This window comes from Durio zibethinus, chromosome 16, assembly GCF_047325235.1.
Source record: "Durio zibethinus cultivar Kanyao isolate XHJ-2024 chromosome 16, ASM4732523v1, whole genome shotgun sequence".
NCBI classification, from domain to species: Eukaryota; Viridiplantae; Streptophyta; class Magnoliopsida; order Malvales; family Malvaceae; genus Durio; species Durio zibethinus.
In genome coordinates, this window is record NC_143177.1 from 3,769,488 (window position 1) to 3,790,855 (window position 21,368).

The following is a 21,368-nucleotide window of genomic DNA, read 5'->3' on the forward strand; positions in this document are numbered from 1 at the left end:
TTTTTAATGGTATAATTAGACATGTAAGTTTAATATTAAAAATAATTCTCTCCACTTGGGGAGGATCGAATAATCCTATGTCAAAAGGATATTAATATTCTTTGCAATCCTTATTTTTTTTTTTAGATATAAATAAAATATAATATAAGATAATTATCATTCTATCATATCAATAATTTTATGCATCAAACATGACTTTTATATTATTATCTTATCTTATTCTATCATAATATTATATATTAAACACATGATGTATAATAAACTGAATCTATAAACCAATAATGCATCAAATGTAACAAAATAAAAAACCCAAAATAAATACGAAAGAGAGAAAGAGACGGAAACAAAATGCAGTAGTACTACTTCTACTAAGCATTCTCCTTTTATCTTTTTCCTTCTTTAACTGCGTTTCTAGCTTGATGGAAGACCATAAATTGGGATGAGTTTAAAGAAGAGAAAGGGGGTTCAAAGACAGCTGCCAGTGGAGGGGCATGGTAGATGCCTTACCAGTTACCACCCTTAAACACTTTGCTGACCCTGGCAGTCTTTCCCTTAACCAGACGTTCTCGTTTTAACGTACAATACATGGAACAAAACGACTTTGCCCCCCCTTGCCCTGTGATGTTGGAATTACCTTGATATTTGAGGGAACATAAAAAGTATAGGGGTAAACACATTAATAACTCAAATAAGATGTGTGTTTAAAATAATCATTTAACTATTAATTTTTTAATTTAATCATTTAAATTTAAGTAACTATTTTTTATTATTCAATTATTAATCTTTAATAATATTTTAATATAATATTATTACATCAACTATTAAATATCATGTAACATTTTCACATTATTTTCACATTCACAATGTGTAATGCCATGTAATATATCAAATAATATTATAGTGTCAAGTGACACATGATGGCTACCGTAATAATGTCACATCAATATATTATTAAAAATTAATAATTAAATAATAAAAAATTTATTTATTTAAATTTAAATTATTAAATTAAAAAATTAATAATTAAGTGATTAATTTAAAAATACTTACTTAAATTTGATAATTTAAAATATAATAAATAATACGATATAAACACAAAAATATATATATAAATATAAATTATTTAAAATTTTATCAATAATTATATATAAATTTAATAAAATTAAAAAAAATATTTTATTTTTTTATATTAATATAAATTATAATATAATTTTTATATATAATATAATATATATACATAAATTTTAATATTTTATATCATATAAACATACCAATATCAAATTCCACGGTCCACACGAAGTAGAAGCGACTAATTATGTATTTTACGTTATAACGTACACCAAGTTTCTCCCCCAACTGCATTCTATTCTGTTCAAATTCGATGCTCTGCTGTTTTACCGAGAACGAGGCTCTCTTTGTTTAACAAAGAAAGACGGGGGGCTGCTTGTTCATATGAGCTTTCTCTCTCTTGTTCTACTTTAAGAATACCCCTTGTTCTCATCTCACTTCCACGCGTTAAAGGGCTTTCCCTATTCCTCTCTCTTGTTCTATAGTCGTTGGACTTGGACCTTCATATTTCTGGGTTTTTGGCTACTTTCTTTGCTTTCATACACATAGTAGCACTAGAAAGAGGAAACTAAGACAACTCCATTTCTTGTTGCCTTCTCTTTGGTTCAAATTTAACTTTGTTTTTGAGCAATCGAAGATAAGATATTTGTTTGCTTAGTTAAGTATCTGGGACCAAAGAAGCTCAGCTTGTTTTACTCCAGCAAAAAAGCCCAGAAATTGGACGAGGAGAATGCTGCCTATGGGGTTTTAGTAACACTTTTTTGTAGTGATTAGGAGCTATATGAAGTAGAAGTCTAACAATGATAGATGGGAAACCCAAGAAAAGCGAGGTTTTTATTTTGTCCTTCCTCTTTTTCAGTTTCTGGTTCTCCGTACTCAAATTTATGGAAAAGATATATTATTTTTTTAATTTTTGGGTGTAGTTCTCATGGTCCAAAAAAATGGTCAGAAAATGGTTCAATATCAAGAGCAAAACTGAGGACTTTCAAGCAGATGATCATGTTTACGGAGGTGGGTACTTGAGCTTCTTTCTGGGATTTCACAACCATTGCTTTATTATTCATCAACTATAGAAATGGTTAGGATTTAGGATCTCAAGCTTTTATGCCAGAGAAGTAGACTGGTTGGTTGTGAAAAGTAAAGAGAATATTTTCCCTCTATTCAATCAGAACATGCCAACTTATCATGGATTACTTGGTCAATTGAAGGTTTATCTTTTCCTGGATTCTGTTTATCGGTACTCAAGATTCTGATGTCTTCTCTTTTAATGCAATTTCTAAATTTTTGTTCTGTTTCTTTTTTTTTTTCTTTTGGCTACAGTTTTTGCTCTGTTTCATAACTCGTATGTATAACTTGGGTTGATATATTACAGTGTTTCTCTTTGTTTTTCAATCTTCAGGAGGTGAAGTGGAATACAGGACTAGTTTCTCAGAAAGGGAGCCATGCACAATCAAAAAGAGTGAAACAGGTTTCCAAGCTCACCAGCTTTTGGGGAGTTGTTTGGCTGTTTCTAAAAAGAAATTGTGCTGAGGTCTTTATTATTAATAATTTTCTAAATGTTGCTTTGATGTGCAGAAAAGTTTAGTGAGAATACAGAGCAAAGCTGGCGTGGGAGAATGAATCTTGATCACCCTCGAATCATAGATGTCCAAAATTATAGGTATCTTTTATTTTAAATTTTATGAAGAATTGTTTATCACTTGTATTCCTTTGTGATGCATCAGTACCAACCATCCTCTTTTCCATTGGAGCAGTATTTTTGTAGCTACATGGAATGTGGCTGGAAAATCCCCACCTAGTAATTTGAATCTAGAAGATTTGCTTCATGCCTCACCTCCTGCAGATATATATGTCCTTGGGTATGTTTTGACAGTTTTGATCTTCATGTTTTGCTTACCAAACTCTGTTGTAGATCCGTTGCTCAAAGAATAGTTTATTTCCCATGTGATTTCTTACAGGTTTCAAGAGATAGTTCCTTTGAATGCTGGGAATATTTTGGGGGCAGAAGACAATGGTCCTGCCAAAAAATGGTTGTCTCTCATAAGAAAGACTCTAAACAATCTTCCTGGAACCAATGGAGGTGGGGGATGCTATACTCCATCTCCTGTTCCTCAGCCCATTGTTGAGATAGATGCTGATTTTGAGGGGTCATCTAGGCAGAAGAATTCATCTTTTTTTCATCGCCGATCATTTCAGACAACCAGCAACTGGAGAATGGACAATGACCCCTCGGTTTTGCAACCACCACTTGACAGGCGATTTAGTGTTTGTGATCGGGTGATATTTGGTAATAGGCCAAGTGACTATGACTCCAGTTATAGATGGAGTAATAGGCCTAGTGATTACTCCCGGCCTAGCGATTACTCCAGGCCTAGTGATTACTCTAGATGGGGTTCTTCAGATGATGATAATGGGATTGCAGATTCACCCAGTACTGTATTGTACTTTCCAATGTCCTATGGTGGATCTGCATCCAATGAACAGGCATATAGGGTGCCTGGGCATTCTAGGTACTGCTTAGTGGCTAGTAAGCAAATGGTTGGCATATTTCTCACAATTTGGGTCAGAAGTGAGTTGAGAGATCATGTCAAAAACATGAAAGTATCTTGTATTGGCAGAGGATTGATGGGTTATCTCGGAAATAAGGTATTACTTTACTGTAAAATGGTAGTTTTCACGTTATTTTTCCTATAAATCACTTTTCCCTCAAGAATCAGAGCCACTTGTGATTAAATCATATGGCTTGGTTTTGCCAGGGTTCTATATCTGTCAGTATGTCGGTGCGTCAAACAAGCTTTTGCTTCATCTGTAGTCATTTAACTTCGGGACAAAAGGAGGGTGATGAGCTAAGAAGGAACTCTGATGTCATGGAGATTCTTAAGAAGACAAGGTTTCCGCGAGTTCGTAATGCAGCTGATAAGAAGTCCCCTGAAACAATCCTTGAGCATGAGTAAGGCCTCTGCTAGTCTACCATCAATTAGTTTTTTTTTTTTTTTTTTTCCCTTTAAGATTACTTGAATGAATTAGAAATTCATAAGGGACAAAAGGAATTTGAAAGTAGATCAAGAATAGATCTGAAACAACATAGAGAAATAAAGTCATTATGATTTGATGAAAAATTGAATTGGTTTATTGTAATATTATTTATGATGTTTGCATACTGACTATTTATTATTAATCCAGTCGAATAATTTGGCTTGGGGATTTGAATTATCGTATTGCACTCTCTTACCGGTCTGCCAAGGCACTAGTTGAGATGCAGAACTGGAGGGTATTGTTAGAAAATGACCAGGTATGCTTTACTGTTCTGTCACAAATTCCATAAATTTCTTCACAGGTTTGAAATACGTATCCTAAATACTACTATCAATCTAATAAGAAAACCTTTCATTGATGATTTTCTTCACAGTTAAGGATAGAGCAGAAAAGAGGGCGTGTTTTTGTGGGATGGAATGAAGGAAAGATTTACTTCCCACCAACATACAAGTATTCAACTAATTCAGATAGATATGCAGGGGATGATATGCACCCAAAGGAGAAACGGCGAACTCCTGCTTGGTAAGAAAGTGCCTCCTGCCATAAGGAATGATAAAGTATTTACAATCATAGCTCTGATGCAGAAAAAAAGATGGTGTGATAAAGAAAATTGGCTTATTGAAAGAAGTATTAAATCCCCCTTCCCCGTCTCCTTTCTACATATGTTCAAATCAAACCACTGGAGGTGCTGACTTAATTTAACTTTCTTTTTTTTTGTACAAAGGTGTGACCGGATCTTGTGGTATGGAGAAGGCCTCCACCAATTATCTTACGTCCATGTGGAATCTAGGTTCTCAGATCACAGACCAGTTTATGGTATATTTTGGGCTGAGGTTGAGTCAAGCCATGGTCGATTGAAGAAAAGCATGAGTTACTCTAGTTCAAGGATTGAGGTAGAGGAGCTTTTGCCGCATGCTCTTGGATACACTGAGCTAAATTTTTTCTGAAGGATGAGGGAATGGTTATGATCCACTTTCAAAGTATGCCCTCTCTCTCTCTCTCTCTCTAAGTGTATATTTTATGGTGGACTGGACACACATGCTTTGATGGTTCATTCACTTAGGCTTTAGTTGTCTCGTTTCCATATCATCAAACTATTCTGTGAAGGAATGATATGAATGCCTATTCTTTGCAATATTTGTTTTTTTTTCCCATTACTAAGTGATTCCTATGGTTTACAACTACAAGGGTAAATATCTTTCGGAGAAATTTCCATTTCCTTCTGCATGTAAGGAATAATTTGTATTCTGAATCAATCATGTAAATTCCAGTCGAGCTGATTTGGTTTCTTATCTTTTCTCAGTCTTCTGCATCAAGTTTGTCTAAAATAAACAACTATAGCACACAAGGCTCGTATGTGCTTGTGATCCTTGCCTCCTCGGCTTAACCCTTGACTCCCATAGCTTTTAAACATGGAACAAATACCCTCACCATATCTTCCAAGAAACTGAATCATGCCTCTATCTTTTGGTTACTTGGTTAATGGATTATGAGAATGAATCTATATGAAAACCCAGCTGTGAAAAAGAAAATGTACTTGGCATATAATGAAAGTGTTTGATATGTCTGTTCTCTTTCTCCATTGATTTTTTTTCTCGAGCAGAGCCATTCTCTTGTTCCTATTTTATAAGTTTAGTACCCATATGCAGGTAGGACTCACTTTGAGGACATTCATTCTTAAGGGTGATGGAGACATTCCGTCACCTACTAACCAAAAAAGGTTGGTCCTCTTTTCTTTTCCCTTTTTTTTATATATATATTTATTGTGTGGAAAACCAATTCTTAACCAGATTTGATTAGGTGTCATTCATTTAGTATTTTGGTTGTTTCCTAAATAAAAGGGATTTGATTCATTGATCAAATTCCTTCTTGGTAGTTTTCATTTATTGTTAGAGGATTTTTACGTGATTTGTTATTATTTCTAGAATATCATGAGATTTGCCAGATTTGATGTTTATATACTCTTATACTCTAGAAAGTTTCTTAAGAATTCGTAAATAAAATTCTCATGAATTTCTTCATATTGGTTTCTTTGACTAATCTTATTTCAATGTTTTCTTGATCAGGTGTAAATTTTGTAATGATTGGTTCACTAACTTCACACATTGCAAATTTCAACTCCTCAATCATAATTTGATGTTAGCTTACAACATAACAGTCTCAGTTCAATGCATAATTAAGTTAACTGATTAAAAAACAACCACATCTACGGCATCTCAAAAGCTCTGTAGGATATTGATAATTCTTCTCAATGATTAGGTATTGCACTTTTTATTACAGGTGATTACTTCTTATACTTAAAAGTAAAATTTAGCTTACTTAGGTGATAATGATAGATCATTTTGGTTTTGCAGGATGAACTTGCACTATCAAGAGCTGCCTAAATGGGTACTTGAAGATTGTTTTATTCATGATGATTCTTCTGTTATTTTAGGAAATATTTTGATGAGTTAAAAAGAAGATGAATTATGGTCTATGTAACCATTAGGGTGCTTACTTTTTGTTTGAAATGCAAAGAGAAGTAAAGGGTTTGATGGATACTCATTACCAAAGTGATAGAGGAAATGTAAAAGAAGAAAAAAAAAAGAAGTGATAAAAGAAATCGGAATGCTTCTTTCTCCCACTGCTTTTGCTAATGATTTTACTGGAAAAGGTGGTTTCCTTGATAATCTAACATTTGCACTGCCATTTACTATTTTTTAACTGTGCTGTGAGAACAAACCAGAAAAGCACCGGACAGATTTGCAGGCTTGGCAGGTTTATGGAAGCCATGATTAAGAGACTTCTCTTTTGAAAGAGTGTTTTTTTATGTTCACCTTTGTCCTGTATGCATCATATCATCAGTTAGTTCTTACCCGTGCGGAATGTAGAGAAAGTAAAATTTGGTGGATGCTCTGCACAGCAGCGGACAGATTTTTCAACCTTAACCTTTAGAGGTGTCCATGGACATCCTACTTCATGCTTTGGATCCACCTCTAACTCTGTAAATATATCATGGATATATTAGTCAGGCATATGGTAAAGGATCAGAAGTCTGCAAGTGATATACTGGCAAAAGTAGGATAGTGGCTCCCCCTTTTTTCTGAGGTGAACAATATATTTGAAAGGAACATGACAGTTTATATATCTGACAATTAAGTTGGCAAATCATGGTTTTAAGGCTGTATTCCTTCTGAAAATATTTCTGTTCAGATTTCATGTTTTGCTGTGTTTAATAATCTGGTTACTGTTTTTTTTTATTTCAAGTGTAAAATATAGCTATTAGTCTTTGGTTGTCCTGTTTTGCTGACTTCATTCTATATTTTAAAACCAAAAGTATAGAGGATAATATAATCTGCCATGACTCTGACTATGTTTTGGAATTTTTGTTATAACCTGAAGTACCCTTTTGTTAGTGGGACGTGAAAGCAACATTGGCTGGCAAAAGCATGTTCCTTTTTGTCTCTGCAATGCAGACCATAGCAATGAATAGGTCTTATTCCTCTGCTATTCAGCTTGCAGACACAAGGCTGCTAAAACCTGTCTAAGGCCTCTTCCTTCTCCTACAGTTTTCTCTGGCTTAAAATATGTAAGATTAAAAAAAAAAGATTTATCTGCTATAAACGTTACAAAGATTATAATCTCCCCGAAATATCTCCTCCCTTTCATGAGATGATTATGCACACTCAACCAATAACTCGGCAAGCATATGATCAAAGAGTGGTACAATGAGTCTAAAACATTAAGGCTTTATATATATAAATATAAATATATATAATATATATATATTTGAATTTGAAGATATCAGGATTTAAATCATCACTGAAATTAAAAGTCTAATGGCAGTACCATACCAACAAATCATACAGATATTATCAACATTATGATTGTTTTAAGCATACAATTGATAGAAAAAAAATTATAGAAAACTAAAGGTTTTTGAGTCGATGGATTCTCGACGAGAATGAAAAGAAAAAATAACAGAAGAGGATCAGCTATACTTAGGGGTGTAAACTAACTAAACATTGCAATGTTAGTGGTTCGTTTGTTTATTTTTAGGATTACTTGTGTTTGTGAAAAATTCAAACACTATGTTTAAGTTTGATTCGTTTGAATATTAAAATATTTAAACTTAATTTGAGACCTATTTGTTTAAATTAAATAAATTTATTTATAAATATTAAATAAATATGTTCATGAATATATAAATAAATATAAATGAATAATTAAGAAATTAATCTTGCTGACCAATAATTTGGTCTCTTAAAAGTGAAGGAAACATGCTTATTTATAAAGAGTTTCCTTTGTTTTCCTTTACAAAGAGTTTCCTTCCCTACATTGGTTTTCCTTAACAAAGAGTTTCCCTTCCTACATTGATTTTTCAAGCTATGTGGGATAGAAAGGCTATAAACAAAGAGTTCCCTCTATAACTTATTGTCAATTTTAAGAGATTAAAAATTATATTTACAATAATGCTTTTTTTTTTTTAAGTTGTGAAATATTTTAATATATGTTAAGTGTACTTTTCAATGTATTAATATTAAATTATAATTAAAATCTTATTAAAAGCTATTTAATCATAAATAGTTATCTTAAAATGAATAAAATTAAAATATAAACAAGTATTTATTAAAATTATTTTTAATTGTTAAATGAATTTATTCACAAACATAAATGAATAAAATAGATCTCAAGTAATGTTTAATTTATTTATTAAACGAATATAATGTTGTTCAAAATCGTTTGTTAAATTTAATAGACAAACATATATAAATAAATTAAAATTAAATATGTTCACAAATAATTTATAAAATTTTTTTATTCATTCACATCTCTAGTTAATCTATTAATCAAGTTCGGAAAGAAATTTTCAATTCTAACTAATATATTTTTGTCAACAGCTTCACTGTAGACATTTATTTTGAGTGACATTTGTCCAAGGACAAAGAAAGAATTTCGTCAAATGCAAAGGGTAATAAAGAAATTTAGATGGCATTCTTTGAATAGAAGCAACAAAACCACGGGGAATTCTTGATGCACCTACGGTTTTTTCCTATACACCTCATTTTTTTTTTTAAATTTTTAAGTGAAATTACTATAATACCCATATCATAAATTTTATAAATTTTAAAAATTTATTTTTCAAAAATCATAACACATCTTAGAAATGCATTTTCAAGAAATTATAACACTTTTCAAAAAAACGTTTTTGAGAGTGCGAAATTGAAATTTTATGAAAAATTATAAAAAAAATTGTTAAAATTATTTGTAAATAGGTATAATAAAAAAAGTTATTATTAACAAAATCATAAATTTTAAAATTAATATAAAATTATTTTTATTATTTTCATCTTAGAGAAAGAGTAATATCTTATGAGATCCTACTTAAATTAAAGATAAAATAGTAAATATTTTTTTATAAATTTAAAATTTATTATTTTTTAATAATTTTTTTTGTATTGATTATTAAAATATTATAATAGTTTTAATTACACTAAACTCCTTAAAAAAATTTCTCCATCTATTTATCACAATGGGTTTCTCCAATTAACATATTAGATTTTGACAAAATTGTGTAGTATTCAGTTGTACTACTTATTCTCCCTCATTATTTATAAGCATGTAATACTTGTAAACAAAATCTCTAATTTCGAGTTAGTTTTAATTTTTTGAACATCCTTTCTATCGGTTCTCAAATTCGTATGAGGTTAAAGACATAGCAATGGTGATTTTGTAGCATTTTAACAAAATTGTATATTATTCAGTAGTATTATTTATACAATTTTAAGGAGTTTCAGCTTTTATTTGTTTATCAAACCTGATAATTTTTTTATCACCCTTCGTAACATTAACAGATAAAATATTTAATTTGAACCTCATAAGATTTTATTTTTTTCTCTAAAATTAAAATCGTAAAAGTAATTTTTTTATTAATTTTAAAATTTATCATTATTTTAATAATAACTTTTTTCATTACACAATTATATAAATAATTTTAATAAAATTTATTTTTTGTAGTTTTTCTTAAATTTCCACTTTTTCACTTTCAAAAATGCATTTATGATAAATGTTATGACTTTTCGAAAATGCATTTTAGAAAAGTGTTATGACTTTTCAAAAATGATGGATATCCTAAAACTTATGACCATTTGTGAAGACCTGCACTCAACTTGCGATGTGCCTTTTGTGGGACAAAACCGTGAGACTTTCGTGTCAAAGCGAACAATACCTCATAGGTTGGGTGTGGGTCTCCACAAATGGTATCAGAGTAGTCAGCAGTTAGTGGCCGTGTGAGTCATTAAGTGCTACACGGTGGGATCGTGGGAGTCACTAAGTACTACATGGTGATCTGGTGTGATCTTGGTCTGCGAATGGACTTGGCTTGACAAGGATATCAAGCACTAAAGGTGGAGAGATTGTAATGCCCCCAATCCCACATCGAAAGGATGTGTGGATAAAAAATGATATATATATATAGACTTAATCCCAAACTTGTAATGCGCTTTTTGTAGGACAAAATCGTGAGATCTTCGGGTCAAAGCAAACAATACCTTATAGGTTGGGTGCAGGTCTTCACAAGAATTGTATTTAAGTAATTTCACTTATAAAACATTTGAAAAAAAAAGTGTGGTGCATTTAAAAAAAAAAAAGAACAAGTGTATTTAGAGCTCACAAAACCATTAGCATCACTTCAACTGCCACCACAATCCTATCTTTATCTACTTTTCCTAAAACCTTTTTCGTTTCTCTTCAATTCCTCCTTAAAACCAATAATGGCCTTTTTTAACCACCTTCACAATCCTAATTTTTTTTTTCAACTCAAAACCTAAACTCCAATCTTATAAATTCCTTATCAAAGACCGCATGTCTTTGCAAGAATAAGGGCCATCTGTTGCCATTGTATGCATCATTAGAACTTAGGCCAAGAATTCCTCTCCATTCTCTTTAATTGTGATTTCTCTTACCATTCCCATAGGCTTCTCACCTTTAAACGCTTGACTTGCAAGTCCATTCTATCCAAGATCAACTCTTCATTGTCTAAGAACTTAAATGAGGCAATTACCAATTGTTGGAAATTTTAGATGGGATCGAAAGAAATAGAAAAAGAAAAAAGATAGAATGAAGATTAAAGAAGATGGGTTTTGATTGGTAAGTTATTTGTTATTTTTCCCTCATTTTGAGATTTTTTCCTAATTTTTTTTTATTGTTTGGAGGAATAGGCTTAAAAATTTCACAAATTTTTTTTTTTAACTTTTACTAAGTCTTATGATAATGAAGTCAATATGTTGCTTAAAAAATTTTTTTGATGTAAATTTTTTATATAAGATCTGAAAGGGGTACATTGGCTAAAGAGTTTGTTTGCTGGTATAATAAGCACCTTGATGGAGGAAACTTGGACCCCGAATTGAAGAGCACTGATACGACTATTATGCTTGGTCAAATAAATTTTTTTTTATCAATTTCTATTAAGTTAGCTTGACTGCATTATGGTAACACTTGGATTGGTCATTTTAAGATATTTTTTTCATTTAAGTTACAAAATTCAGGAATAGTTACTCAATTCCAATTAGATAAAGCATAATCCCAATTCAAAAAGGATAAAAAACACAAAAAGGATTTGTGAGGCACTGGTTAGGGTTGAAGGTTGTTGCAATAAAGAATTTGACTAGTGGTAGATTAATTTCTAGTTTTCACCAAATGAGATTTTTGCAATCATTTGATGTTCAACTATGCCTTTGAAGGCATTCATTGAATATATTTAATGAAAATAATCAAAAGTTATGACTTTTATATATTCAATCATATTAATGATATGAACAAAGATCAAGATTTGGGTTAGGAAATAAATTAAATATTTTGATAATTTATATCCAAAACTCTCTAATAATGATTGTTGTTCAAGTTGCTTTAGTATTGTAGATTATTTAAATCATCTATATATATTTTATAATGTTGATTTAATAGATATGGCAAAGCAAAAAAATTTTGATATGTGGCTAGATCAAATAATTCAAAATATGATAAGGTGATACAATACGAAAACGGTATGAAAAAAATATGAAAATGACATTGATTAAAATTTTAGCAAAAAACATATATGGGCTTAACAAAAACCCAAAAATGTAATTTATATTTTTCATTTCGACATGAATTGTGACTCGCAATTTTCATATAAAATATTATACGAATACACAAATTTCATCTGTTTTACATAACTCAAATATATGAATTGACAAATTTACCCATGGCTACACATGAGTAACTTTATAATAATATAAATACTTTAGCATTCAAACTTTATTTTTTAATAAAATATCAAATAATTTTTATAAATCATATTTAGTATTTATCAAATTTAATACTAAAAATTAAATATTTAGTACTTCAAATATTACATGTCATCTTATGTATTCAATCACTCACATAACCAAACGGAGCGTGGGAGACACGTATTAACTCTTTGTTTAAATGAAGAATTTTGCAAAGTTCGAATCTTGATTTGTAACAAATAAAATGTCTGAATCCTACAAGCAAAATGCCAAAGGTTTAATCCCAACTACAAAGAAGTTTAAATCAAATAATTAGAGAGACATTATAATAATTTTTGAAGGAGATTACCTTTTATATATTATATATATTTATCATATTATATTTTTAAATTTTATTTTATTAAAATAATTTCATATATAATTAACTCTTATGTAATTAATTTAATATGTAATTTATTAAGGTTTTTATAGTAATTTGCATAAAATATCACATGTCAAAATTCTATTAAGCAACGACTAAGGTATTTTATATTTTTTGTATCGACATGAATTGTAACATGCAATTTTCATGCAAAATACAATACAAATACACAAAATTCATCTATTTTACATAATACATATATACAAATTGACAAATTTACCCATGGCTATGCATGAGTACTTTTCTAATAATATAAATACTAATGTGTGAAGCCTGACTTCACACTGTTTGTTACAATAATTTTTTATATTCTATTAAATTGGAAACTTATCTATGGTCAATGGAAGCCCAAAAAATCAAGTGAAAATAATTGAGTTAAGCACAAAAAAAAGAGTGCTTAGGTAGATTGTTCCATCTTCAATTGTACTATGATGCTTTATAGCTTGCACATAGATAATTGCAAAATTGCATGAAGTTCAAGCTGAAACAAAAATGTAAAAGTTATGAATTTTGGTATAACCATTCTATTAGAAGCATTGATAAAAAAAAACCAATACTGCTTACTCGAAACATCTTGAAAACATGCAAGAACACATCTTTTTTTCCCTACTATGGTGTCAGCACAAACTTTCATTTCTAAAATTAGTAGTACAAAGCATATGACATAAGGGAAAAAAGAAAACTAAGTAATTTTTAATGAAAAAAATTGTTTATGATTATAAACAAAATCGTTCATGATTACTGAAACCATAAGATATTAAAATCATAATATTAAAATAGATCAAATTAAAGATACAAGTGTTGCAGAGTCTATCTTGCTTCCTCATGAAACATACTTTTCTATTAATAATGAAAAATTTGTGTATCATGTATGAGAAATGGAGTTTCAAGCTAACTCCATATAAATCATTGAAAAGGGAAACTTACGATATGATAGTAGCATCAGAAATCTCTGGGTGAGAAAGTAACAAAACCTCCAGTTCAATAGGAAACACCTACAACAATGCAAACAAGGCCATTAAAGCAAAAAATATCATCAAATTAACTATCCACAACTCAGATGCTTAATCCACCTAGTATCTTTTATTTTTAATTAGCTCATTCAATTTATCAACAACAAACATGAAGCCATTATCATCGATGTAGTAAAGATCACCAGTCTTTAACCATCCATTTGAATTAAGAGTTAATGCTGTAATGTTTACATTATTGAGATAACCTATACAATATCAGGATACTAACAATCAATAAAAGGAGAAAGCACATTAACTAAAAAAGAAAATTAAAAACACAAACAAAAAGGCTGGAGTGTTAAGCAAGCTTATTAAGGCTATAACTTTACAGGCTGTAAGCATTAGGCCTGTTTGATAACATTTCAACTTTTTTATCTGACTTGAAATCATTTGGGCAATTGGCAAAATGTAACATAACACAACAACTCGAAACTAAAACCTACTTCATAATTGCCATTTGCCAATGTGTTGTTCCTATTTAAATGCTCATTTGGCCAAGTTCATAATTTTTACTAACCTAGTTTAAGGCAAAGTGTAGCTACCTAAAGCTATATAAAGAAAATTGGATTGTTGTTTCTATTTATCCTAAAGAAATACAAAAAGGTAACTTTTAGTTGTTCAAGAAAAAAATTTCACCTTGAAAGGTTTTAAAAAACACAACATAAAATAACAAACATAACAAATCTATAATTTGAAAAAGATCACCGAAAATAAAAAAAAACTCAAAAATTTTGACTAGAAACAATAAAACCAAATCAAGTGTCACAAATTAAAATTTTTAATGCAATTTTGATGGTGAAAATAACTAAATCAAAGCATAAAGAGAAAGAAAATAACTAAAAAGTAAATCCAAACCTCATTGAAAGTGATAGTAAGAAATTTTAAGATATGACACGTCTTAAAACTCAAATGCAAATCCAAATTCACTAAAATGAAACTCAAATTGCAAATAAATTTAACAATTATGGAGAGCTTAAAACTAACAACTAACCATTAGCAATCGGTGCTGCCACTGCAACAATAACCGATGATGTCTCACCTTTTTTGACATTCATGTTTTCTCCGGTGATCAGAGCTTCATCATTCCTACAATCTTTGAGATCCACAATAGGTGGCATGCACATATCTTTGGAACTTTCTGAAACTGGCAATGGTTTTTTTACATTTTCCATCTGAGATAAAAACTCACTAAAAAGTCAATTCTCAAAACCCAAAAGTTAATATAAAAATCATCTTCAGATGCGTTTTATGTTGACACCTTCTACCATTTTGGAGACAGAGGCTTATCATCAGAAGAAAATGATCTTTTATTACCAGAGAAAGATCCATTTTGTCTCACTGAAACCATGCTTTTTTTGTTTTCTTTTTGTGTTGGTTTTCTTGTTGAAACCAAATAAGGGAAAAATCGTGAAAAACCAACACAAAAAATCATATACGTGGCAACCTTAGAATCCTTTGGGATTTTTTTTTTTTTTTATAAATGGTAGTATAGATATTAGCATTCGAACTTTATTTTTTAATAAATTATCAAATAATTTTTATAATTCATATTTAGTATTTATCAAATTTAATACTAAAAATTAAATGTTTAGTAGTTCAAATGTTACATGTCATCTTATGCATTCAATCACTCACATAACCAAATGGAACATAAGAGACACATATTAACTCCTTGTTCAAATGAATAATTTCACAGAGTTTGAATATTGATTTGTAACAAATAAAAAATTTGAATCCCATTAGCAAAATGTCAAGGGTTTAATCCTAACTAGATAGAAGTTTAAATCAAATAATTAGAGAGACATTATAATACTTTTCGAAAGAGATTACTTTTTATATATTAAATAGATTTTTATCATATTATATTTTTAATTTTTATTTTATTATAATAATTTAATATATAGTTAACTCTTATGTAATTAATCTAATATGTAATATAATAAGGTTTTTATAGTAATCTACATAAAATACCACATGTCAAATTTCTATGAAGCAACAACTAAGGTATTTTAATGATTTAATTTTATATCATATTAAAATTTAATATGGATATTATAGTAAATTTGGTTAATTATGGTAGGAAGGGTATTCTCGTAATTATAGTATGAGAGTTATCATAAAATGATATTTTCGTAATTATAGTAGGAGAAAGATTATAATAACTTTAGCCAATTATGGTATAAGGGGCATTTAAGTGATTATGATAGATGGAACATTATAGTAATTTTGATTAATTTTATGATAAGAGAGGTATTTCAATAATTATAATAGATAGTGCATTATAATAATTTTGACTGAAAGAGGGGTATTATAGTAAATTTAAACACATAGCAAACAATTATCAAATAATTAAAAAGGCATTACCTTCATTTCCATGATAGGTTACTTTATATATTGTTATATAGATTTGAAGACTACCAATGCAATATATTGAAAGATTAATGAGAAAAATAGAACAATAAAATAATTATAGAAGTATAAGGGTTTTGAGTATTTACATCAATGAACCATAATCAGTTTGAAGTTTTATCATTATTAAATTACAAAATAACATATGCATAAAAGGCACTTTTCTTTAACACTATGTTTGGATTGAGGGGAGGAAAAGGAAAGGAAAAGAAATAAATGAAAGTAATGGAAAAAAAAAAACCCTTTCTTTGTTTGAATAAATTTTTAATTTAAATGAAAAGAAAGAGATTAAAACTCAATAACCTTTAATTCTCTTTGTAATCCTTATTTTTCTAATACCTCAATTTGGAAGAAAAGCTAAAGAAAGGAAAGTTGAAAAAAAAATTTTTTATAAAAAGATTATTATATCTATATTTTTGTTATGACATTAGATTTGATTATATAATTGACACTTTCTACAAAAATAATTTCTTTTTATGAGCATTTTATATAATATCACAGTTTATAAACATTTTATGATTTTTCAAATCTTAATAATCAAATAAGCCAAAATATCGTCAAAATAAAATAAAATACTGAATTAAATATAAAATTAAAAGTAAATCAATAATTAGTTAATGCATTTACTGTATTAACCATGTTCAATTTTATTTAAAAAGATTTATTTTTATAAGCTAGATAGTATAAAGATTTATTTGTATATTATATGTTATTTTATAAAAAAATGTTATAATTGGAAAAGTATTATAATGAATTATTTCTTTTTTTTCACTATTTATTCAAATAATGATTGTTATAATTCTTTTATTTTCTTCTATTTTATTAATTTTAACTATCCAAATAAAAGGTACATGTACCCTTTCTTTTTCTTTAAAAAACTTTTTTTTCCTTTCTTTTATTAATTAATATCTATCCAAACATAGTGAAGGTTTTATACCATGCTATTAAAGACACAATCACATAGACATTTAGTTATAGATGTTATCTCTATTTATGTTGTTGTTCCCTTAACCTTTCTAATAGGAATACCATTTACATGAGATCTACAAACAAAATAACATTTATAAAAAACTAAATCAATAAAAGAATACAAAAAGTAAATAAAAACTCCTAATCAAAATCTTATTTTTCCTATATTCATTTGCTCCATAACTGTAAATAAGTGCCTTATAGCTTATATATAATTGAAAGCAAATTATGTGTTTCAATGAAATAATCAAAATGTAGCAAATCACATAGTTATGACAGCTATTTGAATCTGAATTGAAATTATTTATCTTATCAAATGTTTTTTAAATTATACAACAATGATTTCTCATCAGTATTAACTTAGTACACATCATAACATTAAGAGCAAAAATATTGAATTCCAATATTCATTTTTTCACTACCTGGAAACTTTATTTTTACTCTATTTCAATTTTCTGATAACTATTTTTGTGCATTAAATATCAATATCAGTCTTTGTCATAAAATTTTGAAATCTTGATCATAGAAGCAAATGAAGTCCAACAATCAACAACTGTAGTATCTTGTTATATTATGAATAATTCTGATAAATTCCTCATAAATAAAAGCATAATAATAAAATTACTAATACACTATTAAAAATTTAAAATGATTCTCATATTGCATAGTATTAACCTAAAAAAGATTCGTACCTTGTGCCAATTCTTTTTTTTTTGGGTACATTTGATGTCAATTCCTTTGTTTCTTGATTGCATCATCAATAATCATTATGAAAAGCCATTCCTCAGAACAAAAATGCAATAATCCCTTTTAAATTTATACAACGTGATGTCTAAAATACTAATACCCTTATTAATTCACTGATGTTCTGGACGTATAAGCAAACAGAAGAACTTAGAAAAAATAATTTCAATTGACTTTTAGACTCAATAATATTTCATTGATTATAACAATTTGTAGATAATGTCTAAAACAAATAGAATATATTTTCATTGGTTTAATTAAAGTTAATGATTCAAAGGATGTTATATCAAATAACACAAACCACAATGGACTCATAAGGAAAAAATTTCAAATAAAAAAGAAAATAAATTCTTAAGTGATAAATTTAAAGTTTCAAGTTATGATCAATAAAACAAATCAAAAATAAAATTCATACAAAATTTGTTGAGATTATTAAAGTCCAAACAACTTAAATTGCATATTATAGATAATATTTTAATTTAAAAAATAAAAATCTAATAACAAATATTTTCTTGCCTGCTTTAATTGAAAAAATTACTAAAAGTATAATATAATGAAAGAGACAACCTAATATTTATTCAACACAAAATTTTCTGTTAAATAAAAAGGAAAGTATAAATATTAATGTGGATTAAAAATATATGAAATATAATTGGAAGAATTAAAAAGCAAATATAAAGTTAAAAAAAAATCTCAATCATACTTCAGTGAATAAAAAAAAAAAAAAAACTCAATGCCAAATTTATTTTAGCATGTTTTGATGAAAAAAATTACTAAAAAAAATGAAAGAGGTTATCTAACACATAACTATCATAAAATATCATGCTAAACAAAAAACAAAAAATTAAAAAAATAATATGCCTAAAAATAAAAATGAAATTTAATAAAAGGAATGCAACAAACATTATGAAATATAATCAAGGGAGAAAAAAACCCAAGCGAAAACAAATTTGAGCAGTGCATTTGTTTTAAAAATTAGTAAAAGTTAGTTATAGTTGCCGACAGGGAACTTGATGCTTGGAAGCTACAAGACATGGTGAAGGAAATGAAGCTGATTTGATCCCCAAATGGTGAGATCAATGGGTGGGAGGACCAAATTCTGTTCCCTTTCACTTGCTTCTTCTCTCTTTTTATTTTTCTTGTTTCTCTTTTCTCATCTTCCCCTCCTTTGCAGTCATCCATAAACAGTTTTAGTCCCAAACACCGCTTTTTCTGCTCTCTTCTCTAACATTTCTCATTCTTCTCTTAATTCATTATTCTCAATTTCTTTAGGCAAATCTTTCTCTTTCTTTTTTATTTTTCTTTATTTCCACTCTGCAGATGCATATCTCTCTTGTTCTTGAATTTCAAATGTTTAGGGTTAATCATTAAACTTCAAACCAAAAGCTAAAATAGTCATTTCACAATAAGAGACAACTTTATCTACTAATCCTTTGAGATTCTTTATTTTTTAAATTGTATGTTATAGATACTATTTTTATAATATAAAATTACTCTTCAAATTATGTTTTTTTACTGCAAAGAGACAGTTTTAAATGTAAGTAATAGATATAAATGTGATGATTTGGATGAATGTGTAAGGTTCAGCATTATGAAATCATTATTAAAATATTATCTTGTAAAAGAATTTACTTATTGGCATGTGCGATCATCTTAGGGGGTGTGTTCACATAAGTAGCCAACATGATTCATTTTTAACTCATTGTAAAACTAAGCTGAACTCATTCACTTCGTAAAACGGGGAAACAGAAGAGACTTTGGGGGCTTCGAAGTTCTTATCCTCTCTAATTCTGTGGAACTCTACAGGTCTCAGTGGCAGCTCAAGACTGAAACTAAAAAAATTTTAAAATTATGTGTTTAGGTAAAGGTTAAATAACTTTCATTGATCTAGTTTATTTGTTGTTGAAAATAATAATGATTTTATCAGCTGTTAATCTCACTGTAGAAATAGCATTTTTAGCAATAAATATTTTGAACATTTCTTTACGAATAAGAAATCAATGATTGAATGATAACTTATTTGTTTATATTAAAAAAATTTATTCAAAAGTATTGATAATAAAATTATTATATAACAATTTAAAGTTTAAAATTGCATTAACAACAATTATAATTGAATATGAAAGTTTTAACTTTTTTATTATTATATGGTTATTATTGTTTTTTATAATTATTATGTTTGAATTAAACCCGACTAGGTAAAATTTCTGATTTTGCAAGCATAACCACACTTAAGAATTGCATACCTATCATTAATTAAGTATTAAGTAGGTTTATCTCAGTAAAAGTTTACATCCTTGAAGAGCCAAGGAAAACAACAACGAAATTTGACGAGCCAATATCATGATTTTCTCTTTGCCATTTGATGTCTCGCTTCCCGTATGAGACGCATACTTTTCCGGGACTGAATTTTCCATTAAATGCGGCTTCCTCTGCTTTCGGTGTGGTTATTGTCCTCACTCAAGTTCAAGGGAACCTGATTCTGGTCCTGAACTTGAGGGCAACAACATCCACACAGGGCACAGAAGGCAGAGTAAGGTTCCTCTCAGGGCTTTCTGGTGGAAGCACTACTGGCATTGGAGCTAGAACTTCAAATGTTAAACAACAAGAAAAAGGAAATATGTTACGCTTATGAACGGATGAGAGATCACATCATAAAATATGAAAAAAAAAAAAAAAGTATTCATTTGAATCTGACATTACGTCGACAAAGGGTCAAAGAAGGTCCTGATATCTAACAATTTGACAATGGCAATGATAGTGGGGTGCTTACAAGAGCAATAGAGGATGACACCAGTGAGCACAAGCAGTTATATCCAGTTTGGACGATTTGATTAAGGGCTTTGCAGCACGCAATATCAATGGAAGAGTTAATACCCTGATTGAAACACTTCCCAAAGTCCATATCCTGCTAGAGCAGCCTTGCATTTGGCTGTTAACCGTCGTGGCAAGCTTGAAAATCACAATTGCTGATAGCAAAGTAAACAGAAATGAAACTTGCAGCTCCCTTAAACCCATGATTATAAGTATGAAAGTGAAGAATCCTAGTTATTTACGCGCCTGTAATGAGAGCAACGTTATTCTCAAGCTGACTACAGCAGTACCTACCAGTTCCTTTCTTTGCAATTTTCTTGAAACAAAGGCAAAGAAAATGAAGAATTTTAATAGGTAATTTGGTAAATTGAGATTAGTCACGTACATTGTGAGAAGTAGATAGGTGAATCAAACCATTTTTCTCTTAACAAACTTTGAGGCTTTAATTTGATGACTAGACATGAATGATGATCAAGCTTACCAAGAGAGAAATTCAGTTTTATTCCCTGTATGTTTGCTTTGTTGAAATTAATCATAATTGATTAATTAGTTGATTTATACCTCTCATTTATAAATGTTTTTTCTTTTTTCTTTTGGTCATTTTAGACATCAAATTAGCCACTGGGGATGAAAAAATTTGTCATT

The 21,368-nt window shown here is 29.0% G+C and overlaps 1 protein-coding gene across 4 annotated transcripts; it reads left to right on the forward strand.

The window, feature by feature from the left end:
- The first annotated feature begins 1,285 nt into the window (after window positions 1-1,285).
- On the forward strand, window positions 1,286-7,393 carry LOC111291481 (type IV inositol polyphosphate 5-phosphatase 7-like). Of its 4 annotated transcripts, none has more exons than XM_089745198.1 (13): window positions 1,293-1,898; window positions 1,992-2,079; window positions 2,468-2,536; window positions 2,644-2,728; window positions 2,823-2,927; window positions 3,027-3,714; window positions 3,825-4,018; window positions 4,252-4,360; window positions 4,478-4,626; window positions 4,829-5,084; window positions 5,754-5,824; window positions 6,171-6,363; window positions 6,459-6,672. In XM_089745198.1, the coding sequence occupies exons 1-10, from the start codon at window positions 1,869-1,871 to the stop codon at window positions 5,049-5,051; spliced, it is 1,740 nt and encodes a 579-aa protein (XP_089601324.1). In that variant the 5' UTR covers window positions 1,293-1,868; the 3' UTR covers window positions 5,052-5,084; window positions 5,754-5,824; window positions 6,171-6,363; window positions 6,459-6,672. The 4 variants fall into 4 exon arrangements, with proteins under 4 accessions (XP_022739021.2, XP_089601324.1, XP_089601325.1 ...); XM_089745199.1 differs by having other exon boundaries at window positions 1,511-1,898; window positions 1,992-2,305; window positions 6,459-6,663; XM_022883286.2 differs by lacking the exon at window positions 6,171-6,363 and having other exon boundaries at window positions 1,286-1,898; window positions 6,459-7,393.
- Window positions 7,394-21,368: the final 13,975 nt, after the last annotated feature.